The sequence below is a fragment of the Arthrobotrys flagrans genome (assembly GCF_004000055.1).
Source record: "Arthrobotrys flagrans strain CBS H-5679 chromosome Unknown unitig_1, whole genome shotgun sequence".
NCBI classification, from domain to species: domain Eukaryota; kingdom Fungi; phylum Ascomycota; class Orbiliomycetes; order Orbiliales; family Orbiliaceae; genus Arthrobotrys; species Arthrobotrys flagrans.
In genome coordinates this window covers 3,714,409-3,739,984 of record NW_027137556.1, presented here as the reverse complement: position 1 = coordinate 3,739,984, position 25,576 = coordinate 3,714,409, and the positions used below count along the sequence as shown (strand labels likewise).

The 25,576-nt window shown below is 48.9% G+C and overlaps 11 protein-coding genes across 12 annotated transcripts; 6 read left to right on the top strand and 5 right to left on the bottom strand.

The window, feature by feature from the left end:
• Positions 1-1,185: 1,185 nt before the first annotated feature.
• On the top strand, positions 1,186-7,373 carry DFL_009133 (uncharacterized protein; the record flags this gene model as incomplete). The annotated part of the gene is made up of 7 exons (XM_067638972.1): positions 1,186-1,308; positions 2,113-2,150; positions 2,217-3,242; positions 3,309-3,564; positions 3,633-3,961; positions 4,031-7,232; positions 7,293-7,373. The coding sequence occupies 7 exons, from the start codon at positions 1,186-1,188 to the stop codon at positions 7,371-7,373; spliced, it is 5,055 nt and encodes a 1,684-aa protein (XP_067486807.1).
• Positions 7,374-7,983: 610 nt separating this feature from the next.
• Positions 7,984-8,637, bottom strand: DFL_009132 (uncharacterized protein; the record flags this gene model as incomplete). Its single annotated transcript, XM_067638971.1, has 3 exons — positions 7,984-8,198; positions 8,278-8,533; positions 8,605-8,637. 3 exons carry the CDS (start codon positions 8,635-8,637, stop codon positions 7,984-7,986), a joined length of 504 nt encoding a protein of 167 aa, XP_067486806.1.
• A 448-nt stretch (positions 8,638-9,085) lies between these two features.
• Positions 9,086-10,152, bottom strand: DFL_009131 (uncharacterized protein; the record flags this gene model as incomplete). Its single annotated transcript, XM_067638970.1, has 2 exons — positions 9,086-9,444; positions 9,519-10,152. 2 exons carry the CDS (start codon positions 10,150-10,152, stop codon positions 9,086-9,088), a joined length of 993 nt encoding a protein of 330 aa, XP_067486805.1.
• Positions 10,153-10,552: 400 nt separating this feature from the next.
• Positions 10,553-11,439, top strand: DFL_009130 (uncharacterized protein; the record flags this gene model as incomplete). The annotated part of the gene is made up of 4 exons (XM_067638969.1): positions 10,553-10,625; positions 10,695-10,862; positions 10,961-11,214; positions 11,287-11,439. 4 exons carry the CDS (start codon positions 10,553-10,555, stop codon positions 11,437-11,439), a joined length of 648 nt encoding a protein of 215 aa, XP_067486804.1.
• A 1,285-nt stretch (positions 11,440-12,724) lies between these two features.
• DFL_009129 (uncharacterized protein) lies at positions 12,725-14,905 on the bottom strand (the record flags this gene model as incomplete). Of its 2 annotated transcripts, none has more annotated exons than XM_067638967.1 (1): positions 12,725-14,905. In XM_067638967.1, one exon carries the CDS (start codon positions 14,903-14,905, stop codon positions 12,725-12,727), a length of 2,181 nt encoding a protein of 726 aa, XP_067486803.1. The 2 variants fall into 2 exon arrangements, with proteins under 2 accessions (XP_067486803.1, XP_067486802.1); XM_067638966.1 differs by having other exon boundaries at positions 12,725-14,518.
• Positions 14,906-15,763: 858 nt separating this feature from the next.
• On the top strand, positions 15,764-16,542 carry DFL_009128 (uncharacterized protein; the record flags this gene model as incomplete). The annotated part of the gene is made up of 2 exons (XM_067638965.1): positions 15,764-16,076; positions 16,139-16,542. 2 exons carry the CDS (start codon positions 15,764-15,766, stop codon positions 16,540-16,542), a joined length of 717 nt encoding a protein of 238 aa, XP_067486801.1.
• Positions 16,543-17,021: 479 nt separating this feature from the next.
• On the bottom strand, positions 17,022-17,933 carry DFL_009127 (uncharacterized protein; the record flags this gene model as incomplete). The annotated part of the gene is made up of 2 exons (XM_067638964.1): positions 17,022-17,570; positions 17,646-17,933. 2 exons carry the CDS (start codon positions 17,931-17,933, stop codon positions 17,022-17,024), a joined length of 837 nt encoding a protein of 278 aa, XP_067486800.1.
• A 344-nt stretch (positions 17,934-18,277) lies between these two features.
• DFL_009126 (uncharacterized protein) lies at positions 18,278-19,325 on the top strand (the record flags this gene model as incomplete). The annotated part of the gene is made up of 3 exons (XM_067638963.1): positions 18,278-18,321; positions 18,383-18,878; positions 18,942-19,325. The coding sequence occupies 3 exons, from the start codon at positions 18,278-18,280 to the stop codon at positions 19,323-19,325; spliced, it is 924 nt and encodes a 307-aa protein (XP_067486799.1).
• A 309-nt stretch (positions 19,326-19,634) lies between these two features.
• DFL_009125 (uncharacterized protein) lies at positions 19,635-21,255 on the bottom strand (the record flags this gene model as incomplete). Its single annotated transcript, XM_067638962.1, has 5 exons — positions 19,635-19,718; positions 19,783-20,141; positions 20,195-20,287; positions 20,344-20,902; positions 20,971-21,255. 5 exons carry the CDS (start codon positions 21,253-21,255, stop codon positions 19,635-19,637), a joined length of 1,380 nt encoding a protein of 459 aa, XP_067486798.1.
• A 2,446-nt stretch (positions 21,256-23,701) lies between these two features.
• On the top strand, positions 23,702-24,072 carry DFL_009124 (uncharacterized protein; the record flags this gene model as incomplete). Its single annotated transcript, XM_067638961.1, has 3 exons — positions 23,702-23,751; positions 23,830-23,911; positions 23,974-24,072. 3 exons carry the CDS (start codon positions 23,702-23,704, stop codon positions 24,070-24,072), a joined length of 231 nt encoding a protein of 76 aa, XP_067486797.1.
• A 552-nt stretch (positions 24,073-24,624) lies between these two features.
• On the top strand, positions 24,625-25,526 carry DFL_009123 (uncharacterized protein; the record flags this gene model as incomplete). Its single annotated transcript, XM_067638960.1, has 4 exons — positions 24,625-24,681; positions 24,744-24,758; positions 24,925-25,335; positions 25,395-25,526. 4 exons carry the CDS (start codon positions 24,625-24,627, stop codon positions 25,524-25,526), a joined length of 615 nt encoding a protein of 204 aa, XP_067486796.1.
• Between the last annotated feature and the right edge of the window lie 50 nt (positions 25,527-25,576).

Below are 25,576 nucleotides of genomic sequence, written 5' to 3'. Positions count from 1 at the left end.
ACCAGTGTATACCTAGGTATCATTCAACTCGTTTTAAATACTATATAAATCTCGGCTGTGTCTAGACTAATCCCGGCTGTATATATCGATTAGAAATGGCCGCGGGATCACACAGGTAATACTTGTTAGGTGCGTTATACCATTATTATATTTTCGAGTTCCCTACATGAATCAAAGTTGTCATTACTTAACTAGGTACGTAGGTAGGTAGTTAAAGACGTTAAAGTGGGACGGGCACGCTGATGGATTGTATGATGTGATCTACTATCTATACGATAATCCTATATTCCCTAAATGGCGCCAAGGCGTGCGTTGACTTTTGTTGTATTTATAGATTGGGGTACCACCTTGTGCAAACTTACAGGGTATATTCTCTTAGCCTCGAATCCAATATTACCTGCTGGTAGCTCCGAGATCATGTCATGCCATGCCAGCCACAAAGTATGTTGTTTGTGTGGTCCGATAGTTCGACGTCTGCCCTCCAAAAAAGTGGGAAAGGCCTCCGATTGGATGTGCGATAATTTTTTGCTATCCACAATACAACCATCCCAACTAGAATTCTTTCTCTGACATCAATACATCCTGGGCGTCATCGGGTCGCACACGGCCAGCCAAGTCAATCACGATGTATGTGGTGGCCCAAATTGGGGTCAATCTTGATCCCAAACGACAGGGGGGTGCAAGCCACCAACATGTTTGATGTTGTTGTTACGCGAAAGCTTTCAAATCTCTCAGGCATCTTTCTTTTCTCTTCCTTCATTTCCCCCCGATTTCTACGACAAATCTTTCTCGACAGCTCGGAGAAAACCCGCCTTTGAAGAGCACCGAATCGCACATTTGAGCCGTCTTGCCGCGGCTACCTGTGGTTTTTAAAGACGTTTTTTTCCGCTGCTGAAACACGCAGTTATTTGTTCTCGTCTGCGCGCGAGACCCTGAGTGGTTATCGCTCCGAACAAATACATAAAAAACTGTACCTGAAAAAGGTCCTGAGCTTGATCTTTTATCAGCCATGTTATAGCGCACTACATCGCCGCCACCACCCCAGGACCCGGTTCGAGATTTCGACTGAGAAATCTGGGACTTTGAGATACACGATGTGAAGGAAACGATACGGAATTACCAACATATACCGAATCTGCAGATATTGGACGAATCGCTGGGCTTGCTCGCCTTTTTGGTGCCAAGATGGCATCGCCTATTTGGATTTCGAATGATAATACTCCTCAGCCACCAAGTACTACGATAAGAGATGGATCTAATGCTAGAAATGCTATTGTTATTGATGATAACGATGAAGGAGATGTTAGCGTAAGCCAAACCCCTATTCTTGGAATTAATTTACTTTGCTCTGTAGTCATAGCTCTGGTTATTTCCCCGAACTGGAAATACACCTCTTCTTTTATACCTTCCAACGCGATGATGAAGCTTTTGCTTTTGGTAAAAGGTCTGAATACAGCTTCTGCTGCTGTGACTGACCACTCCGTCAAACATCTATTACTCCCTTAAGTTCTTCTCTGGACTTTGCTCGTTACCCTCCCGAGTCTTCAGTTGTTCCTTCGATGCAATAGCATACACCACAGTTTCAACCGGCAAGAACGATTTTTATACGAGGCCCTGGTGTGGGAAGATTTATATCCACCGGTTTTTTTTAACGGGACTCTTCGAAGATCTTGTCGACAGCCACCGCTCCTCGCGCGACCCGGGTATGGCGTCTCCTTCCTGGGATCTTCCTTAAGGTTATGCTACTTCTGGTGGTGCATCTTTAGGGTTGTATATTTCCATCGTGGATCCAGGGACCAATGGCAGTGGGTTACACCGAATTCTATACAAAACAAGTTTGGCTGTGGTGGCTATATACATTGGACTCTGAATGGCACTGGTGTTCTTCGGGACATTATTACGGGAAGTGGTTTGAGCTTAAGGAGAAGGCTTATTGGGGTATGGATGGGAGTGGGAAGGCAGGTAGCGTTAAGGAGGCTCCATTGACGATTAAACAAGAAATAAACTGAAAAGATCTGATTGGAGTTGGAATTGCGTTTACGTTATTTGATGGGATCTGAGATTGAAGGTTTTATGGGTCCTAGCTGACATGGCCTTATATACTGCAAATAGAACCAAACGGTGCCACCAGGGGTAGGAGTGCGAAAGCCGTAAGTATCCATTGTGGTGGAATCACTATCCGAGTCACAGAATGATATCTAACGATTCTCTTATAGAGATGCAGTTATACTCGATTTAACCGGAAGCGCCACCCCACCCGCTTCTCGTCCCCCAGAAGGTGTAGCTGAACCCCCAGGTTCAGAAGTACCCGTTGAATCTGCCGATCAGCCGACATATACATCATCACGGGGTTCTCATGCACATGCACAGCAAACCGAGCGGAGCCCACCTGTAGCTACAAATGACGAACTCCCTGATACAGCTATAAACTCGACGATTGTTTCAAGTCAGGATAAAACGCCAAGCCTATCACAGGAAAGAAGTAGTGCGGAAAGACCCTCCCCTCAGCGTCACAACTCACGACCGAGAACGAAAGAGAGGAATGGGCAATTTAGATCTGGAAGTGCTCGTCGGGGTGTGGGGAGTTCTCAGTTATGGGACGATGATGATATTGCGACGGTGGGCCGGCGATCTACTCCTGCACCTGATTTTCAAGCCGAATCATACTGCAAAAACGGCCGTCTAGTCCAATGCCCCGGTCAGCATGGGATTCAATCTCACCAGACTACCTATAGCGAACAGAAAGTTTCTGGGGTTATGAAGTATTGGTGTTTTCCGGGGTGTGGGTATACTGTGTCGGTTGCAGAATACAAAGAAATGGTACTTAAAAATTTGATGCGAGGGGCACTTTCAGGTGGAGCGGAGACCATGAGTGATGATGCCGTTGAAAAGGAGTTGGTGACTGTTGAAAAGGGTGACAAAAATGGTGATGCTACGGAGGTAGATGGGCCCGGTCCAACCAACCTGTCTCAAAGCCACCAAGATGAACATTTGGATAGTGCGAAGTCGCCCTCGGAACCTTTGAAACCTTCGGATACAGAAGTAGCAATGGTGGAGGCGGAGGCGGAGGTCGAGAAGAGCGACTCTGGAAGTTCTTTATCCGTTCCGGTAGCCCCGGCAGATAAACCAGTTGTCGAAATCCTGACAGTCGTTGATGAATGCGTACCACCGCTACCCGTCGATGATTCTTCAGCAACGAAAGCAGTTAGTGAAAGTTCCAAGAATATCGTAGAGCAAATTAGGTATGATAAGTTAACTGCGTAGACGAATATCGGTCCATACACATATCTCTAACTGTTGTTTTGCAGTGATGTTTGCAGAACCGAAGATATCTCTGGAGTGTCAGAGCCCCCAACTGAGGGTGGACCTGCTGCCGAGCTTCCTGCTGAAATACCCGCACCTCCTGCTGAACATCAACAACCAACCCAAAACCCTCCCATCTCACCAGCTCTTCCTCCATCCACTCTTCCATCAACTAAAGAAAACACACATGAAACAGACAATCCTTCATTAGACGTGTCCCTCACTAAAGATTCAATCGACCCTGAGAATCGAGAAGCTCTGGTAAGTTCTTTATATCCATCTATTCCCTCATCAAAACAACCCACTAATCCCTAGCTTCTTCATCATAGCAGCCTTCAACAACCCTGCCTAATCCCGAAGAGAACACGACAGAGGCTGCGAGTCCAGCTGTATCTACTACACCAACAGATTCATCTCGTCCAAGGGCATCATCTAGATCAAAGATCTCTCGAAGGCTCGTTCCATCACCACAACCACCATCACTTCCTGCACCCGTCGAAAACACCCCTACGCCTCCAACGACACGCTCTTCGATGAACAAAGACGTTTGCATAGCCTGTAGACGCGAGAATGGTGCTCTCTCGGCAGACCACCCCGTCAAGTGTCAAGTGTGCAAGAGGGCGTGGCATCGAAGTTGTAATGCCGGGTTGGAGAATATGTCAGTACCCTCGTCCCCCTAACCTTCTATTCATTGCATGGTGGAACAAGTAACTAAATTTTATATCAGGGGCTATAAAGTAACCAGCTGGACATGCCGCTCTTGTAGTAGATCTAGGAAGACTACTACTAAATCGGGAACACCTAGCGGGGCTAATACAGGTTCTACAGGAAAGAGAGTCTCGCGACAATCTCTGGGGAGCTCTGCGAAACGTAGTAGTGGTGGGCTTTACGGATTAGGGCCCAAGAAACGGAATAAAGATACAGTTCGACGAGCATCGTCCCATAGCCCGTCTATCACACTGGCTACACCGATGATTGAGAATGCAGAAGAGGGTATTGATAAAGATACCACTGAAGACGCTCCTGGGAAGGCGAAGGATGTACAGTTGGAGTCTCGTCGGAACAGGGATAAGTCGCTGCCACCTAGGAGGGAGGAAAGGGTTGGTAGCGCTGGGAGAATCCGGGATAGGGGTGATAACGCTCCGTCAGTGTTGAGGACACGGAGATCAGCATCCTATCAAAAGAGGAATAAATCACCATCTCCAAATTCGGAAGGTGGTGGTAAAGACGATGAAGAGAATTCAACATCTCGTGCTCGACGTGTGGCACGGCTCGAACGGGGGAGCTTGGAGAAGGACTCGAGGAAGAAGGATCAGGATAGTGGGTTTACGCAGGCTGCTCAAACCTCTAGGAAAAGACATGTTAGCCCGACTGTTGAACCTGAGCTTGGAGAACAGGATACCACCCTGGTAGCCGACCCGGAGCATCCTTCCAAGCGCCAAAGGGTTGAATCTCCCAGTGTCGTTTTGAACGAGGAAATCTTGAATGAGGAGCCAACGATTCTCGATAAGCCGCATCAAGAAGTGGAAGAGCAGGTTGTGGAAGATCATACAGTTGCGGCCGCCGCAACCGTCGAGGCCGGGGAAGCCGAAAACGGTGTTATTGAGCAAGATGATGAACTAACGGAACCGGTAGATGGATCCAAGGCAGCTCCGGCTCCAGCTCGAAACGCTTCTACGAGCCCGAAGATCGGGAAATTTAAACCTCTGCCGACACAAAGCCTTATGCGGTTGAGCGACATAATCTTTAACAGTGGAACCACCCTAGAGCCTCCACGAAGCGAAGAACCTGAAACTCCCACCCCCGAACAACCGCAAGCACAGGAGGGGATGTTCATGATGAATTCTCCTCAAGCGCAAGACCTCCTATCGCTAGCGTTAGGCCAAGGCGTACATCTACCGACCGATATGCCTTGCGATATAAGAGCGTTTGAAGAAACAGAACCTCTTTCACCTAGTTTGGATCCCGGAGATATCGATATCGATGCGGAATTTGAAACTTTTCACGAAAACTACGATGCGGCGGAAGATGAAGTTAGGGAAAGGTATAAAACCCAAGTCGAGGAGTTGGAATCTTATAGACCGAAATGCTCGCTGTCGGAGGAGGAAGCTGCAAAGGGGATGGCCCTAGCTGACCATCTATTTCGGCGAATAGAGGAGCAACAGGATGTGGAGGAGGAGTTGAAAAAGGAAAAGGAGAGGTCTGAGAAGTACAAGAGGAGTGCTAGGAAGGCTAAGGAGGAGTGCGAGAGACTTAAGAATCGGGTCGGGATTCTCGAGAAGCAGATTGAGAGTTCTCCTGGGGATGTTGGAAGCGTTCTGGAGCCGGAAGGGCAACTCGCTAGTGCAAAAACACGATATGAGAAAGCTGAAAAGGAGCTGAGCGTGTTGAAGGCCAGGATCATGGAGTTTGAGAGACTACAAAGGCGATGTGAAACGTTGCAGAACAGACTGAACGATTCCAAAAAGGATTATCGACAACTTGTAGCGGAGACGGAGGGCCAAGCTGAGAAACTCGAGGCTGCGATCAATGAAAAGAATGATCTTGCTCAAAACATAGAGAGTGTGAAAAGCCATCTCGATCAGGCGAAGAAAGACTCCAACGAGGCGAATTTGGAGCTTCAGAGATCGAAAGAGAGGTGTTTGGATTTGGAACATGAGGTCGCAAGACTTCAGGGACAAGCTTCCCGAGCTCGATTACCGGGGCTCGCCAACGCCGGGATAGGAGGCTTATATGATGAAACTTCCAAGCAAATTGAAGAACTTAAAGATCTGAACACGGAACTTCAGAAGAAATTGGACAATGCGGCCGTCCAGAGCGTTTACGCGAAGGAGGAATTTCAACAAATGTGGAAGAAACGTGCACCACTTCGGAAGCAACGCGACGAGGCACTTGCCCAAAATGCCAAACTCAAGCTGTCGAACGATAATCTCCAGAAGAAATTGGATAATTATGCTGTCCAGAGCAGCTACACGAAGGAGCAACTGACAGACATGTGGAAGCAAATCAACAATAAGGATACCAAAATTAAAGAGTTAGAAGAGGAGAACAAGAAGTTAGGAGAGGCGAAGGCGAAGCTAGAAGAGACTATACAACAAAATCAGGGCGAATTGGAAGATCTCAAATCATCCAATCTGACATACGAACTCTTGAAGTATCACTACGAGGAGGAAATACGGACCCTCAAGGAATCATCTGGAGCGGACAAGAAGGACTTTGAACATCCGAGATTGGCACTTCCAAACATCCATCAGCTAGTCTCGGGTCTAGAGTACCCAGCTTCAGACCACGCTCATCAGCGACAGTTAGATGACTTGGAATTAGCACCGAATGGAGGCTCGAGCGAACAAAGCAACAGCCGTACGGAGGAAGAAACATCTAAAGCCAAAGACCTCGAAGACGAACTCGAACGACGGAAGGAACTTGAGCTTAGTTTGCGCGAGCGCCTTGAAGCTGCCGAAAGACGATGTCGGGAACTCGAGGGCACCGTCGGGGTGAGTCGCCAATTGTCTTCCCCTGGTCCTCGTCCTTCGATAACCGACTATGAGTTTGAGTTCGGAGTTTCACATCCAATGATGCCTCAATCTGGTGTCGAAGTGGATGCAGTCGGCGAGCTCCCCGAGGGTCATCGAGTTCGAACATCACAACCGCGGAAGGAACGTTACGAGGCCTGGTATAATCGCAACCCCAGAGCACTGCACCTCCACCGTTCATGTAAACGGGATCTTCCAAGCATCAAAGGCAAAGTCAAAGTCCTCGAGGCCGATGGAAGCGAATGTAAGACCGAAGATGATAAAGTCGATCTGAGGGGCCGGACGAGGAAAAGGGGAGATATGACTTTCGATGAGTTTAGAGGGATTGACCAGAATGAGGTTGTTCCTGTATCGTTGGAAAAGTGTGGAAAGGTGGTTTTTAGAAAGGCTGAGAAGGTGAGGATTCTATATTGCTGTTCGGACAGGCAAGTTTTTGATAGCTAACTTTGGGAATAGAATCGAAGAACAGGAGGTCTTAGTCGACATGCCGTTATTTATAAGACGGGGCGCAACGTTCCTGGCGAATTGAGAGGTTGATTGCTGGTTGAATTATTTTATTTTTTAAAGGTATAAGAGGTTTTGTTTATAACATCGGTGTCATGGCCTCCTTTTCCCCTTTAGAGGGGTTGTTTGGGCGTTTGCGGGGCGGTTTTTGGTTCATTTTTCTATTCTTCTACCATTTGGTAGACGGGTACCCGGGTGGGTTTATTTTCCGTCGATGGATATATCGTCTGAGCGTTTTTTTTTTTCCCTGGTCACAGCCGGACCCGACAGCTGCGCAGCAGTATTAATACCTACTTTTGTTCTATTTATCTTCAGCGTTTGGTATGCATAGGTGGATAGAAAACAGCCTACTCGTTATCATCATGATGATCAAATCCATTAAATTCAAAATGCTTATCCATTCGCAAGAAAACAACAAACTATCTTACACAGGATGACGAAACTATCACGTAAAAACTCCACCGTTTGGGGGGAGGAAAGAAGCAGAAAACCCCCAGTTATTCATAAAATACCCAATGTTTTCCAGCATGAAAACCTTCTTTTATGTTATATATACAGCCCACTTGAGGTAGGGTAAAAGAAGAATTTCTGAGATTCATACCTCATTCTAAGTTTTTTTGATTGTTATTTTTATTTGTTTAACCTACTCGGCCTTAGTAGAATCTTTCTTCTCGGCCTCTGCTGCCTCGGATGATGTTGGTTCGGCTTCTTCGCTGGGAGCTAACACACCAGCCTTCTCAAATAGTTCCGACAGTTCACCGGATGAGTGCATCGACATGAGGATATCGCATCCGCCTACGAATTCCTTGTTGACGTATAGTTGCGGTATTGTCGGCCAGGAGGAGTATTCTTTGATTCCTACGCACCCACATCCACGATCAATATCGAATAAATACCACCACCACCTAGCTCGCAACATGGGAAGGGAGGGAAATACCCTGCCGTAACTCATCATCCTCCAAAACATTAAACGCCGTAAACTTCTGGGGATCAACTCCTTGTAAACCCAGCACTTGAATACTGGCACGTGAGAACCCGCATTGTGGGAATTCCGGGGTACCCTTCATGAATAGGACTACCGGGGAGGTGGCGATTGCATTGTCGATTGCGGCGCGGGTTGAGTCGGAGAGGTAGCGGGCGAGGAGACGGGGGAGGAGACGGGGTGTGGTGGGGGTGAAGGCGGGGCGGGTGGTCTGTACGGAGATGTTATATTACTAATTAGCTTTGAGTTTTAGACTTCGGGGATGGGGTGGAACAGACTTACGGCGCGAAGGAGTGATCTTGTGAATAGCGACATTTTTTTGAGGATTTTATATAGAACCCGCTGGTTTCCTTTGATGGGGGGGGGAAGATGTGGTTGAGGTTTTTGGAAGAGAGAATGGCGAAACTTTTTTGATACATGTCGGGCGCACGGGCTAAGAGTTTGGGTTCGGTTACTTGAGCTTAGCTGGGAGGAAGGCCGAATGAGATTGTGGTATTTTGTAAGCAACAACACGGGGTGGACGAGGGTTAGCCTCGGAACCAGGACAAGGGTGAGGTTATTCGATAGCTTCGGAGTAATCTATCGATATCGACATCGATGTTAAAATCTCGAGACCGCAGTGGCGAGATTGATATCGAGCTCTCCAATCTAACTAAGAAGCATGGTAATATGTCCACGATCTCATTGGAAAAGTAGAGATCCCCCCCCATTTCTTTATCTACGAAAGGAAAGCCCATGCGGTATCTTTCAATCCCACCGAAACCTACTCATCCAACCACTCCAAAAACTCCGGCGTAAAATAACTAACAATAATCGTCGCCCCGGCCCTCAAAATCCCCGTCATAACATCCTCCACCGCCTTCCTGAGTTCAAACACCCCGGCCTTGGCAGCAGCATGTAACATTGCATACTCTCCCGAAACATGATACGCAGCTATGGGAGTATCAGGGGAAACCTGTTTGGCATCACTGATTATGTCGAGGAAATTAGCGGCGGGTTTGACCATTATTACGTCGGCGCCTTCGGAGAGATCGCGGGTTATGGCGCGACGGGCGAGGCCCCGGGCGTTAGAGGGGAGTTGGTAGCAGCGACGGTCGCCGAATGCGGGGGCAGAGCCGGCGGCTTTTTGTTTAAAAACTCCATTAGCATCTCGCCATAAATCAAGAGTACAGTGGGGAGGAAGGACGTATACACACCCTCACGGAACGGCCCATACCAAGGCCCCGCAAACTTCGCCGCATAACTCATCAACAAAACCTTATGCGCCAACCCAGCCTCAATCAACCCCAATTTGATCCCCTTAATCCTGCCATCCATCATATCCGACGGGGCCACACAATGCGCCCCAGCCTTCGCATAACTCACGGCCACCTCCGCAATCCTCTTGACACTAGCTTCGTTCTCCAAGGTCCCATCCTCCCTCAAAATCCCACAATGTCCGTGATCGGTATACTCACAAAGGCAAACATCGCAAACGATGAATAACTCCGGAAACTCCTTCCTTAAAAGTTTGATAGCGGAGATCACGGGACCGTTGGGATCGTTGGCGGAAGTTCCGCAGCTGTCTTTTGTACCTTCGGCTAGGGGGACGCCGAAGAGGATTACGGATTTCAGACCCTTCGCGATCAGAGGGGTCAGGTAGGGGACCAGTTTGTTTAGACCCCGGCGGGATTGGTTGGGGAGGGAGGAGATGGGGGTTTCTTCGTCGGGGTTGTCGGTTATGAAGAGGGGGTAGATTAGCATAGATTTTGTGAGCTGGGTGGTGCCTTGCCAGGTTCGGGAGAGGGGGTGGTGGTAGCCGCCTTGGAGGATCGAGGAGATGTCGGTCATTTTTGATATCCGACTTTTCGGTCAAGTTGAAGTTGTGTGTTGGGAATGTGGTATTTTCAACAGTGCGGTCGAAATAGGATTTCGGCGGACGCAATGACGATGGCGAATCGATAAATGTAAGAAATTGGTCAAATCGGAATTCGATTCGTAAAATAAGATATACCAGCGGATGAAGTCTTAAATATCCACGGTATCCGCGCTATATATAAAATCCTCGTTGGATATACAACTCGCCTTCCTTGTTGTACTTGGTGGGAAAAGGATGTAAAGATGGATTCGCGAGCCGAAAAATTTCATATGTTTGCATGCGACAGACTTCCCACCTTCCCCACACTCTTCCTCTGCCGCCCGCCGATAATATATCCCACGATCGATAACCCCATACCCCCCTTCCATCACAATGGTCTTCTACTTTACCTCCAACGTCGTCGACCCCCCGGCGTACATTTACGTCGGGAAAGACAAAGTCGAAAGTAATTACCACTCACCCAACCAAAGATACCAACGTCGATACTGATATATATATATATATATGTGTGTAGACGAAGAACTCATCAAACACGGCTGGGACGAAGACGTCTGGTTCCACGCCGACAAGCTCTCCTCCGCACATATCTACCTCCGCCTCCGCGAGGGTGATTCGTGGGAAGACATTCCGGAAGATTTACTCACCGATCTGGCCCAGTTGACCAAGGCGAATAGCATCGAAGGCATGTCTCCCTAGATTATAACCCTCGGAATGTTATTTTTGAGAGTATGGATATGTTGGAAAGGGAGGAAAAAGAGAAAAGCTACTAACCCGGGCAAGGCAACAAAAAGGATAACGTCGCCATAATCTACACGCCATGGAGCAACCTAAGAAAAGACGGCAGCATGGCCGTCGGTCAAGTCTCCTTCAAAGACCCCAAAAAGGTCAAAAGGATCACAGTCATCCAACGACAGAACCCCATCGTTAACCGTCTCAATAAAACGAAACGGGAGGAATACCCAGATCTGTATCAGCAGAAAGAGGATCATCTGAGAGAGATCAGGAAGAGGGAACGGATTGCGCAGCAGGAAAGGGTGTGTTTATCTCCCCTTTGGTGTTTGAATTGCTGGGTTACAATGCTAATATAATACGCGGTTTAATTACAGAAAAAGGAAGAAAAGAAAGTAGAACAGGAACGACAGGAGATAAAGTATCAAAAGGATCATGCCTACGACGAATGGAACGACGATAGTGCAAGAGCTGGTAGTAGCAACCAGCACGGCCAGAGCTACGAGGACTTTGAGGATGACTTTATGTGACTTGGCACTCGAGACAAGCCTTATACGTGGGAGGATTTAGTCTAGTGCTTGTTTAGAGCGTATGCAGAGGATAGCAAGATACACTTAATCACAATCGGATCTCATACTACGTAGTACTGATCTGCACAATAATATAGCGGCCCTCAATAGAGACCCCCCGCCTCGTCTCTTCTTTCATTCATCCCATCCTATCTTATAAAAACCACCCAGCTATGGCCGCTAAATCCATCATCCACAAAAATAGCATGCATCCGTGCAAGCAACAATCTAACCACATCGCTAAAAAAGCAACAGCAAGTAAAAAACCAGACGATTAATAAAAAAACCAAACAAAAAAGCATGTATGTAACGCCGCCCATTGCTTCTGCCCAGAGTAAGTAGCTATAGTACACAAAAAGAAAAAAAAAAGTTGTATGATAAAGACTTTTTCGTCCTGTCCTGCCTTATCTCGCCCGTAGCTCCAGTCAATACAAAGGCGGAAAGCGTGGACGTCATTAATACTGGCTGCTTTCCAGTAAGATAAAATGTAAACAATCATTCTCTCGAATATGCATCGACAATAATGCGGCATCGTGACAACGGTATGTGTCTGCCGGCGGATAATAAAGGCGTATCAGCTTGAGCAGGATAAGAGGGGAGTCGGCTATCGGTACAGAGGCAATTTCTAATGATGATAATGATGTGCGAGGAAATGCTAAACGCCGGATGAGTTATCGCGCAGTATGTTGGAAAAGAATGAGCACCGTCCATCCATAAAAAAAAAATACCATCGAGCCACAAATCAAGATATGTAAAGATTCGGATCTAGCGTCGAGGGGGACAGTCGAGCCGGATCTCTGTAGATGAGGATTGATGGATATGAGAGAGACGGGAGATGCTGAATGTCGGTGAGACAGTAGGCAATCCAGTCATGAACGACGACACAGAGAATGAAATCCGAAATCGAGAGGACGGTCGAAATTCGGGTAGGATCGTGGAATCGAGAAAGATAGAGGCTATGTCGGAGACTCGAGGAATACACTCGAAGTCGGCAATCGCGGTAGAGAGACGTAAACCGATCCAGAGTAGTGAGGTCCAGCTATTAACCATGACAGAGACCAGAAGAGTAAATCCGGAATCGAGAGGACAGTCGACCTTTAACAGAAAGTGACCAGACGTATTCGATAAGAAAAGTAATGTTCAGGCGGACGAGGGATATGAGAGCCGTTAACGACGCCAAATAGAAAGTATGACAAATGAAACCCCATATGATAGTGGCCCAGAGACATCAGAAATGACACCTTTCCTAATGGGCGCGTGCGGCAGCCGGAACGGCGATGTCGATACCAGGGTTCAAAAGCGGGTCAATAGGTAGCTCGGAGCCCGTCGCTTCATCACCATTCGGCGCATCATGGTCGTCATCGTGCGGCACATCGTGATCGTCGTCGTTCGGCGCATCTTGGTCGTTACTCGGTGCAGTTAACGCAATTCCCACATTCTCAGGGGATGCAGAGCGCATAAGCCTGCCTCCGCTTTCACGCATCCACATCTTCTCTTGTGAAGATGTTTGGGCGGTTGAAGATCGGGATCTTGTGGCGGGAATGCTGTTCTGGGTGGCAACATTGTTCTGGGCGGCCAAAGTAGGCACGCTGTATTCGGTGAGGGAGCTGTCCGGGAGGTGTGCTGCCGAGCCGTTGGTTTCCGGGGCATCTTCGTCATGGATGCTCTCCGGGACTGGTGAGCTGCAAATCGGTATGATGGTCGGCTCCACGATACCCTCGTCATCGCTCTCGCCGTCATCGTCGCTGCTAGACTCGTTCCCCTCCTCGTCGTCGTCGTCTTCGCTTTCCTCATCGTCGTAACCACCAAATCCCTCGATGGTCTCCTCCTCCTCCTCCTCCTCCTCGTCGCTGTCAAGGAGGCTGACGACCTCGGGCTGCTTGTTGCCCGAGGCTTCCGTCACCTCCTGCTCGTCGTCCTCCTCCTCCTCTGGGTCCTCGTCGGGTTCGGTATCAGACCCCGCATGAACTGGTTCGGGGTTGAAAACGGGACCGCCTGGGTAGGCAAAGTCGCGAGCGATTGGTGTCCCACCAAGTGAGGCATTCGACGGCAGGAACAACGAGACTGGCATCCCAATCTCCGGCTCCACACTATGATTAGCCAGATGATTAGCCTCCTCCTCCTCCTCCTCCTCCTCCTCCTCCTCCTCCTCCTCCTCCTCCTCCTCCTCGACGGCCATCTCCCCTGGCCCGAGGCCGAGAGAGGGCTGGTTGGTGGTGGATGGGGGCGGCGGGGAGGGCAAGGTGGGAGCTGGCGGTGGTGGCATCAGCTTTCGGTCCGAAGACCGCGGCCTTTCGTCGGCCGGTTCCGAGGACCGGGACCTCTTTGCTGGCTGCTGATCCCTTGTCAGCGAGTCAGCGGCCAAAGACCGCTTTCGCGGGTCTTTGGCCTCCTTTCCGTATGGATGGACGGAGTTGTCCATCGCGTCCTCCGGCGAGTATCGGAGGGTCCCGGCGGCATCGCGCTTGCGATTGCTCGCCGAGAGCACCTCTTCCTCCTGCCGGAGACGCTCCTCCTCCTCCTCTGCTGCCAACTTGGCGAGCATCTCCATCCTCGCGTCCCTCCTCTGACGCTCCCTCTCCCTCTCCCTCCTCCTCGCCTCCTCTTTCCTCCTCTCCGCTTTCGCCTCCTGGATGCCCTTTGTGTTTTCGAACAAGGCACCCCGTGCCCTAGCAGCTAATGCTGCGTAGGGACTTTCCGGCTTCGTCGCCTCTGGCGAGCTTGTCCGGCTGCTCACGGCCGAGGTCCCTCTGGACCTGGCCAGAACCTCTTGGACGTATCTGAGGTCCTCGAAGCGGTGTGGGGAGGCGCTGGTGGTGGCGGCTGGTGGCAATCTCTGCGGACGGGTCCCCATCAACGACGAGGCGGGACGAATCCCAGACCCCGTCGTCGAATGGAGGCCGATTCGCGAGATGCCAAAGGACGAGTTTGACAGCCTCGAGGCCCCAAAGTCATCTCTCGAGAAGGTGCTCCCCGCCTGGGAAGCACGCAGCTCCCGAAGGTGCTTTCTCCTCCTCTCCTCTGCGGCCTTCTTCCTCATCGCCACGATTAGGCCATCGTCGCCCTTTCCTAGCTCGCCGCTGGTTTGTCTCCTCGTGCTGGGAGTGAGACCGAAGCTGCCGAAAGATCTGGCGGAATGGTGCGACGCGTTAGATCGCGGCGGACCACGTTGCGAATGCCGGAAGACATCGCTGTCTCCCGACGTCACACGAGGGCTGGCAGAACCAGCCTCTCGTTTCGTGGCCGCCTTGATCTGGTCGACCTGCTGTGAAATCGGTTTGCTCGTGTCGACGAGCGCGAGAATTGACGGACGTACGTCCGGGTTGTTACGTTCGAGGGCCGATGGGAAGCGGCGTGATGATGATAGTGATGTACCTGATGCTGCAGACATTGTGCTGCCTCCGAAGGCGGAGGAGCGCTGCGACATCGTGAGGGCGAATGGTTCGTGATAATTATGAAGATGATGGTGATTATGAAGGTGGTGGGAAGGTTGGAGGTGATGGTGATGATGTTGGTGGATGGTGAATGGTGATGAGAAGCGCGTGGAGGGACAAAGTGCACCAGAAAGAAGGATAATGGAAAAACCAAGACGTTGGCGGCTGTCGAGCCCCGAATACACAACACAGGACACAACGCGGGGAGCCTCAGCACGGGGGCACGCAACGCACGGGGACAAACAAAATAACACAATAAATGTGTTGCCCTGTTTAATAGACCAACACAGGTAGCAGGGCCTAGGCGACATGGTCGGGTTTGCTCCACCGGCGGCTAGTTCTTCCACTACTACCAAACTTCCCACGTGATCCCGTAGCCGAGCCGATATCGCGGCTGGAGTTGGCGCTTCTTAGGCGCCCTTATTTGCCCCGGTTCCGTCGTTCCGGGATGAGTTTGCCCGTGCCAGGCTTGCCCTTCCTTGGGACTGGGTCCCTTTTTTCTCCCTCTCTCTCTTTATCAAATCCCATCGCCGGCGGCCATTCCCGGTTGGGTCCCCGCTGCTGCTGAGAGCAGCGCGAGTGTATGTCGTATAGCCAGAACTATCGATATCAATGCCAAGTGGGTGGTGGACTTGCGGCCCCCCAGTGTTTGCGTTGCGTTTGTCTCCCACATTCTGTTCGTCCCCGTGCATCAACGCAGAACCAACCCCGAAACCACTGTAGACGGTAGCTATCCCAATCCAGTAATTTCACCATACCCCAATCCTCATCCTCAAGCCCACCCTCTCTGACCCCTCCAACCACCAGCACCAGCACCCTCATCAGCTCCACCTCGCGAATCAACCGCCAAAATGGACATCGTAATGCTCCACCCTTCCCACATCCCCCACGTCCAAACCTGCAACATCACAAACCTCCCCGAAAACTACTTTGCAAAATACTACCTCTACCACGCCCTAACCTGGCCTCAACTCTCATACGTCGCCATCGACCTCTCGAAACCTCCAAAATCCCCCCATGATCCTCCCAAGATCGTGGGTTATGTATTAGCAAAGATGGAAGAAGAGCCCGTGGATGGTATCCCTCATGGTCATATTACTTCTCTGTCCGTTATGAGGACTCATAGACGGTTGGGACTTGCTGAGAAACTTATGAGGCAGAGTCGTATGTTCCCCCCGCTCCCTCCCCTCTTTTAAGAAAGAAGGTGATATTGATGGTAATGATAGAGAAAGCAATGGTCGAAACCTTCGGCGCAAAATACGTCTCCCTCCACGTCCGCGTCTCCAACAAAGCCGCGTTAAAACTCTACAAAGACACCCTCCAATTCGAAGTCGAAAAGGTAGAATCGAAATACTACGCCGACGGTGAAGACGCTTACTCCATGAAGCAAAACCTCGATTTCATCTGGGATGCTGTGAAGAAAGAGGAAGCATTGTACAAAAAGGAGGAGAAAAAGACCGATGCCGAAGGTGGTGAAGGTGCCGGTGATGAAGATGAAGGTGATCCGGTTGGTGATGAAGGACAGGAAGATAAAAAACCAAAGGAGGTCATGCGGAAAGTTAAGATTGGAAGGGCGTTGGGTGTTAGCGACCTCGTTGAGAAGGTCGAGCAGCCTAAAGCATCATCCTAATCTTCACTACTTTACGATTCACGACCTGTACATACCTCCCAAAAGTTTAGATTATTGATTTACGGCCCCCCTAATCTGATCATGTCTAATTATGACCGCCATCTCTCGACATAAATGTATCTTATCGAAGTCCGGTAAGAAATGTCATCCAAATGAGAAGAAGAGGAGAAAAAGCATGTATGGAACAAAATACATACAAAAGACAGTACGAGCAAAAGAAAGGTATAGCGCCCGCGATGACCCAAACCACAAAAGATTATAAACCGCCGTTCCCCTCGCACGATTATCCTCTATATCAAAAAACGAGAGCAAAGCCCACCAGAGGGAAACGAGAACAAGAACGAAACAGTAGGTATCAAAATGCAAATAGTGTATAGAGCGAACGCAAACACATACCACCTCTCCGTTCTTCCAAAGGGAAGGTATATCGGCCGGTATACAGTTAGTACCCCCGTCAGCCCATCTCCACCTCTACTTCTTCAAGTCAAAACAGCCAAAAAGACAACCAACAGCACCACCGCCAAAATCAACAACAAACAGCATGCTCTGTTCCTCGCCGCCTTCTGACTCCTCGCCGCCGTCGTAAGCTCCCTACTCGCAGCTCTAGTATCCATCCTCGTGTTATCAATATTCGTCCAAATCCTCTCAGCCATATGCCCCTGTTCATTCACCATGGTTCCCAAATCCCTAAAAATCTCATTAAGCTGCGTAATCCCTTCTTCGATATCTCTGATCTCCTCTTCACGTTCTTGAATCATTGATTCTTGAAAGTCGACGTCGGATTGGGAAGCTAATTGTAATTGGGCGGTTTGTTGGAGGACCAATGGCATTGTTTCGCCGGGTTCACCGCCTGGGGAAGGCGGGTGGGAGATGTTTTCATCATGGTGGGTTATTGTGTCTAATGCCGTGCGGGCTTGGATTACGTATTGTCGTTGTTTTTCCAAGGAGAGCTTTTGGACGGCTTGGAAGTCCGGAAGGGCGGCGGTGAATTCGCGGGAGAGTTTTTCCTGAATGAAGCGTTGTTGGGGCTATTTTATATATTCCCATTAATATAAAATTTACCCAGAAATACTATTTTGACCGGGTATCGGGTGATGACGTACGCTAACATTCTCCCACAACTGAACCTTCTTAACCCCTTCACCGATCTGTTTAAACCCATCCCTGGTCTCCGACAAAAGCTTTTGTAAACGATCGCGAGTTTCCTGCGAATCCTTCTTTGTGCCGAGGAGTGAAAGGATATGGTTTGCCTTTGTGATGTTGGAGGTGAGGTTGAAGAGTCGGGAGGAGAGGGATTGGGTCAGACGTTGGAATTCCGGGTCGTCGGAGTAGCCGGTCGAACGGTCGGTGGTAGGTTGGGATTCGAGGGTTGAGAGGCGGGCGAATGACATCTTGTCTTTTGGCTGCCAGCGATTCTGTTATTATAGTGGTGGTGATAGTATGATAGTAGTGAGGTTGAAGTTGAGGTTGAAGTCGAGGTTGGAGGGGATGGGAAGGAGGTTTGGCTGGGAATGATGTCGCTGTTGGCGGCGATGTCATGCGCCCGGTCTTGGCGTCGGCTATTTCTCTTTGAGTGAATGAGCTGCTTTGCTTTCGCGACTCCATTGCTTCTACTTATTACCTACTACCATCAGCATCGCGATATTACATATTACCCTACATCGCAGCTTCATCAAACGTACGATAGAAGGTAGGAAGAAAGAAGCTTCATCTTGAGCTTCACACAACTACCACAATGAGCGTAATAATGTGCACCGCCGGTTACGACCACACCATACGGTATATCCCCTCGAACCCCATATCCAAACTTCCAAGCTTGCTAACATACTGATATAAAAAGATTCTGGGAAGCTCTCTCCGGCATCTGCTCCCGCACAATCCAACACGCCGACAGCCAAGTTAACCGTCTCTGCATCTCCCCCGACAAGCGTTTCCTCGCCGCAGCCGGCCACGTAAACGTAAAACTCTACGACATAAAATCCACAAACCCATCACCCGTTCTCTCCTTCGAAGGTCACACCAACAACGTCACCGGTGTCGGTTTCCATTGTGAGGGTAAATGGATGGTAACATCGTCCGAAGACGGAACCGTGAAGATTTGGGATACTAGAACGGGGACCGTGCAGAGGAATTACAGCCATGGAAGTCCCGTCAATGATGTCGTCATTCATCCAAATCAGGGGGAGTTGATTAGTTGTGATCAGGCGGGGAACGTGAGGATTTGGGATTTGGGGGAGAATAAGTGTACGCATCAGTTGATTCCGGAGGATGATGTTCCCGTTAGGAGTGTTACGGTTGCCACGGACGGTAGCATGCTCGTCGCCGGTAATAATACCGTACGTATTTATCTTATCCCCTGCATATCTTATAAAAAAAACCATACTGAGAACATAAAACAGGGCAACTGCTACGTCTGGCGCATGATCCAAAACCGCGACCTAACCTCCCTCGTCCCCGTCACAAAATTCCAAGCTCATACAAAATACATCACCCGCGTCCTCCTCTCCCCCGACGTCAGACACCTGGCGACCTGTTCGGCAGACCACACCGCAAAGATATGGTGCGTGGACCCTCAACAATTCTCGTTAGAAACAACGCTGCACGGTCATCAACGGTGGGTTTGGGATTGCGCGTTTAGCGCCGATAGTGCGTATTTGGTTACCGCCTGTAGTGATCATTTCGCCAGACTGTGGGAGCTGTCGACGCAGAGTATTATAAGGCAGTACAATGGACATCATCGGGGGGCGGTCTGTGTGGCGTTGAATGATTATAGTGAGAGGTAGTCTTCATTAAATCTGTCTGGTTCGGTGTGAGGGTATTCGGCGTCTATTGGCACGGGGGATGGCGTTTCTCAGTATTGTTTCCCTTTATACATTTGACGAATTTGATACCTTATAGCGACAAGTATTTAGTTAAGCACCTAAACGAAGCTGCTACAATGATTCGGTAGATGATTAACGACTACGAAGATACATTCAAATCATTCCGGTCTAAACGCGTTAACGGCTATCCAAACGGCAATCTAATAAATATATCGTACAAGATCCCGTCCAATCTCCAAGTAAAACTCTAGGCTTCGATAATAACGAAATTCACGGCAACTGATACCCCGCAGCTACCAATCCAGTCTTCAAAGCATTGATCGCCTTGTCAATATGCCCCAGCTCCGGGTTCGTCTGAATCTCACATACATCAGCATCACCACCACCACCACTATTCGAAAAAAGAGGGAAAACTCACCACCGAAACCCCCATACTCCCAATCCTAATATACTTGGTTGCAACCTGCTTGTGCAACCCACCCGCAAAAACAACCCCTTCCTTCGCCGTATGCGGCAAAATATCCGCCGGTGTGATCCCCTCGGGTAACCAAACCGCCGTCATACCGTGAGCTTGGAACTTCTCTTCGCTAGCCAATTGTTTTAATCCAAAACTTGTGACCGCGTCTTTAATCTTCTTGGAGGCCGCCTTGTGTTCTTCGAAGCGTTGGGAGAGAGGGACCGAGAGGATTTGGGTGAGGGAGGTGTTTAGGGCGCGGACCAGTTGCGGAGATGGGGTGGCGAAGTAGGATGGCTTTTTGGCTTCGTAGTTTTGCATTACTTTGTTTCGATTAGCATCTCATCTCCGAAACGAATGGGAATAGAGAACATACTCGGCAACCAATTCTTCAAGCTAGCAAAGTAGCTTCCCGGCGGAACCTTCCTGCTCTTGTAAGCCTCGATAGCCCGTCCGCTCAACATCATAACTACCCTTCGGTCAGCAAATCCCACCTCTCCATAACCGTCTTGGAGGGGTACATACTCGACAACCCAGCCGGCACACCCACCGCCTTCTGACTAGCCGTCAAAACCACATCCAACCCCCACTCATCAAACCTAATCTCCTCACAACCCACGCTGCAAACCCCATCCACAACCACCAAAGTCCCAGGACTCACCCTCCTCACCACCTCCGCCACCTCCTTAGGATCCGACAGAACACCAGTAGAAGTATCAGTATGCGTAATAGTAACAGCTTTATACTTCTTCCCCTTCAACGCATCTTCAATCTCCTGAGGGCTAGGTCTGGACCCAATCGGTGCTCCCAATTGTGTAGGGATGGCACCGTAAGTGGCCAGACAGTCGGAAAATGAATCTCCAAAGTATCCGGTGTGGAGGACTAGGACTTCATCGCCCGGTTCGATGATGTTGGAGGCGACTACGTCCCAGCCCAGTGTGCCTGAACCACTGAGGATGAGGGGTTGGGAGTCCGGAGAGCTGGTGATGAAGAGTTGGCGGAGTTGGGTTAGAGTGTCGCCGAAGACGTGGACGAACGGCATGCCAACGTGGGATTCGCTGGGGGTTGACATCGCTTGGAGGACCTGGGTATATTCGTTGGTATCATTTTTTATTTTATATTTGGTACCAAAAAGATATTAGATATACATACAGCATCATCGAACTCGATAGGTCCTGGGATCAGGACGGTAGGATGCTCGGCCTGTGCGCTCATTTTGTCTGTAGTTGTAGTAGAATACCTCAAAGCACTAGAAATCTTAGAAGCCGTAGGAATATGATTGCTCAACTGAGATAGTCTGGCGGATGCAGCAGAACTATTATACGAAGCCGTAGAAGTATTTGTAGCAGTAGTGGAGGGGCGACGTGGGGCAGCAGCGGTGGTAGAAAGTGTTGCAGATGAGGTCAACCGAAGCAGCTGTCGGCCGTCTGCGTCCATCCGATAATCTTGCAGAGATCTAACCTCGATCCTGCACCCTCTTCTGCTCCTCACAAGCCTACCTATTCCTCGGGCGGCCGCTAGCATGTGCATAGACCCCAGCTATTTTTTCTCTATTTTGCACTTTTCCCCGCAAAATCGTATGTATAACGTCAGTACGGTCCAACGGTCGGAACACGAGAGGGGGTGCGAATGCAGTCTTTAGGTTCAATGATAAATAGTCGGGAGGTGCCCGAGGGGTCTGAAAATGGCTATTTCCGAATCGAATTGAGGATTCACCGCATACCATGGATTAATCGATCTGGGAACTGGAATCCCTTTTAATGGTCTGCGCCGACTGGGCTATTCTCCGGCGCTAATACGATATAATATTATCCTGCGGACCTGGCCGACATCGCTGGCTCCGTCTCGAGCTCTGCCATGTATCCGATGCCCGGTTTGGGACAACGCAGATTAGTAAGGCTCAGGTCTGGATTACAGTAAGTGACTTGCCTTGTATACGGATCGGTACTAGGATATTGGTTAGAAAAATCAATTATGTGACCGATCCCGTATATTTATATCCAAGGCCTGTCCGCCATGATGCATAGAATGTAGTTTAATCGCGTTGAGGCGTGACATTTTGAGATAACCAGAACGGTATACCGGTAGCTCTTACTCCAAGGCATCCAGCCAAGTATTCAAGAGTGTCCTATCGCCTGCATAAACGTACGAAGGGTTACCAGATATTTCGTAAGAAGCTAAGCCGTAGAGAAAGGCGAAGGTTTGTATATTTACCAGATGATCATCTTCAACGCAGACTGCGTAGAACAGCATCTCGCTTTATAGTATTTTCTATAACAAAAATATCAAAATACAATTGATCACAAGCTTGGAAATACATCCTCCTTAACCAATCGGTACAGTTTTATCTCGAACCCGTTTCCCTCGTAGAATTAGATCATTGCGCGCAAGGTAAGTAAACCAATAATATGTAAAGCCCGTCTTCCAACTCTTCTCAAGATATCGATGGCCGCCGTACTGCCCTCCACAACTGCGACTACTCTGCCTAACGGCAGCACAAATGTAACAGAGAACCCATCCATTCGTAGGTTTATGTAAGGAAAAAACATGATTCTAAAGGCCTGCCTAGAACATCTTTAACTTCCTAGAGCGTTGATATGTAGCTACCTGCTAAATAATAGCATTTAGATGTCCCATACAACGATTTCGCCGTTTGGTGGGTTAGTGGGGCTTACACTTCCAGAGTCGGATTTGAAACGGTTGGGGGTCCCTGGTGCTTTGAATGCCCCGGCTCTTATCGGAGATGGTAAGATGTATACATTTTTTGTATATATAGATATTTAAGTATAATGGTTAGGTGTATAACAATGACGATATCAACAGACCTTCGCTAGAATGATAAACGGAGGAATAGAGTATGGCCACCCTCTCTCCTTTTTATCAAAGATCCGAGTCTTTATTTTTGCGTTCAAAGTTTATGTATATCTACATCCACCAAACAGTCAATTTGTGGTTATAAAGCTCATATATAAGCACTCACGACCTACCTCCACCACCTCGACATAACGGATGAGCAACTCCAGAGAGCCCACGGATGTTCTAGGTTGGCATATGGGAAACCCTTCGCACACAAAACTGCAGCCTAAAAGATGCGAGGGAAATAGTGAAACAAAGGGTTTTATCAAACGAACAAGAGTTTCTAAGTGAACGTGAAAGCGTCCCGAAAGATGCAAAGCCAGGGAAGATTATGAGATATTAGAGAAATATATAAGATATCTTCATCTCATGCATGCCGTTTACTTTGTACATGCGATGCATTGTCCAAGGTATATGCTGAGAAGGGTCGTCGCCGTATTATCCTTTGCCGGAGCATACGATTGATACTCTACCGAGGATACCGGGGAGTCTGGAGAAGGGCACCCGTTCGATAGGTCAAAATCGACGCTCTCGATATCCGGTATAAAGTCCCCGAGCGATCCCTAGCCATCATCACAAATGTCATAGAAATACTTCACAGTTCCTCCCTAATGTAAGTCAATACCCACCCACTCCGATTCCTCTCAAACTCCAATCACAAAGCTTTGAACAAATTTGTAAATACACGGTATCGACGACATGGAAGACAACTCCCCTCTCCGTCGAGGAAGACCATCAACTCGCATGGTCTTTGGAACACCACAATCGAATTCTGCAAACTATTTATTAGTTAAATCTCTTGAAGAGGTTCAAGTTGGGTTCTGCTGCTGTGGTCGTTTATACGGATGAATTGAGGAATATTCATGTTGGGCAGGGACTTGATCTCCATTGGGCCTTTCATGCTAAATGTCCTACGGAGAGAGAGTATATACAGATGATTGATGGAAGCATGCTTTTTAGCCCCTCATAAAGTCTTTGTTCCTTCGTTGATTTACTAAGATTTCTAAAATTGTGTAGAAACAAGGGGATGTTCGGAATGGCTGCTCGTCTTATGAGATTAGAAGCAACTCAGAACCAGTAACCACACCCATATCATAATGGGAATTCGAAAACTAGCGCAACTTCCTCTAACTTGACATGATCTTCTGGTAGTAGCCTCGATGTCGAAGGGTTGGTAACACTCATAGGGCGATTCCTCCGAATCCGTGACGACTACCAAAATCTCAGTTCCCAAAATGTAAGTCTAAATTGTTACATCTTCTCTTACGAGGTATCAACCAAATATCGATCCTACCATAGTATGCTCGCGCAAAGGGCTCCCTATCAGACCTCGACGAAGGGAAATACTCCTCCATGCTGGTCCACGCCCTCGCCGCCACGAAAGACTCCCAACTCTGAAGTCTCCTGAAACTTAGATCTCAACAGCCTGGTGGTGTGTTTGCACCGGAACAAAAAGCGTTTATTATGAAGTGCTTCGGAAGGACGAAAAGTATGGAATACACACTTGACGTTCTTAAAGAGTTACAACGAGAGATTGGGAAGATGCCGGTGAAGCTTGAGAGTGGACCGGTACTTCATGGTCAGGAAGAGAATCGGATGGTGAGGGCTGTTATGGCGAGGTTTAGGGTTGGGTATGATGTTGGCGGTTATACTATTTACCAAGATTATATAGTTAAAGTCTTCATCCTCAATTCCCTTTTTTTAAACCAACTAGATATTCTCTAATATATAATTTCTTCGAACGATTGTGTGGTCGGTAGAGATAGGACTATGATATCGATTCCTGCGTTGAAGCGTGGTATTTTAAGCTCCCCCAAACGTAACCAGGCTTGCGCGACTTGCGACGACTTCCCACCTATATCTCGACTCCACCATCGTCATCATCATCCTCCGCCATCTGACAATCAACATCTTCAACCGAGCCATCGACACCCGGCTTTATACCTCAAGATGTCATCAAGGCTGGTCCTCGCCCTCGGCGACCTCTTCATTCCGGACAGAGCCGCTGTAAGCTATCACCCGGATATTTCCAAGCTTGCGCAGATGCTGACATACGGACGCTTATATAGGAGATACCAGCAAAGGTACTTTACTTGCATCCCACCACCCCTTATTACACATATCAGCTATATACCTTCCGCCGAGTTACGAACAAAAGCTAACCACCAAACCGGCACACCTGGAGGGAAACCCCTCACCCGGTTCTCCCAGGCCTAACCCAACCATGCCGTTTTCTTTTCCAAACAATAGTTCAAAAAACTCCTCGTCCCCGGAAAAATCGGTCAAATCTTGTGCTTGGGAAACCTAACCGACCGCGAAACCTACGACTTCCTCCGTTCAACCGCACCAGACCTCCAAATCGTCAAGGGAGACTTTGACGAATCATCAACTTTACCGTTATCGAAAGTTGTAAAACACGGACAGTTTAGAATTGGGTTCACACACGGTCATACTATCATTCCTCCGGGGGATTCGGATTCTTTGTTGATCGCGGCTAGGCAGATGGATGTGGATGTTTTGATTTGGGGTGGGACTCATAGGTTTGAGGCTTATGAGATGGAAGGGAAATTTTTTGTTAATCCGGGGAGTGCAACGGGGGCTATGAGCAGTGGATGGTTGGGTACTGATGAGGAGTTTGTGCCCAGTTTTGTGCTGATGGATGTGAGTATCCCTCCCGGACTCCGTCCGCTGAGAAGTTGGTTATGCTGATAAGGGTATAGGTCCAAGGAAACAACTTGGTACTCTACGTCTACCAGCTCAAGAAGGACGAGAACGGAAACGAAAGTATCGCGGTGGAGAAAGTCAACTTTAGGAAGACGGAATCGGCGGCGCCTGCACCCGCACCAGCATAATTTGTGTCATCGCTGACAATGATTTTGCATATTGTAATGACCGAGCCGGC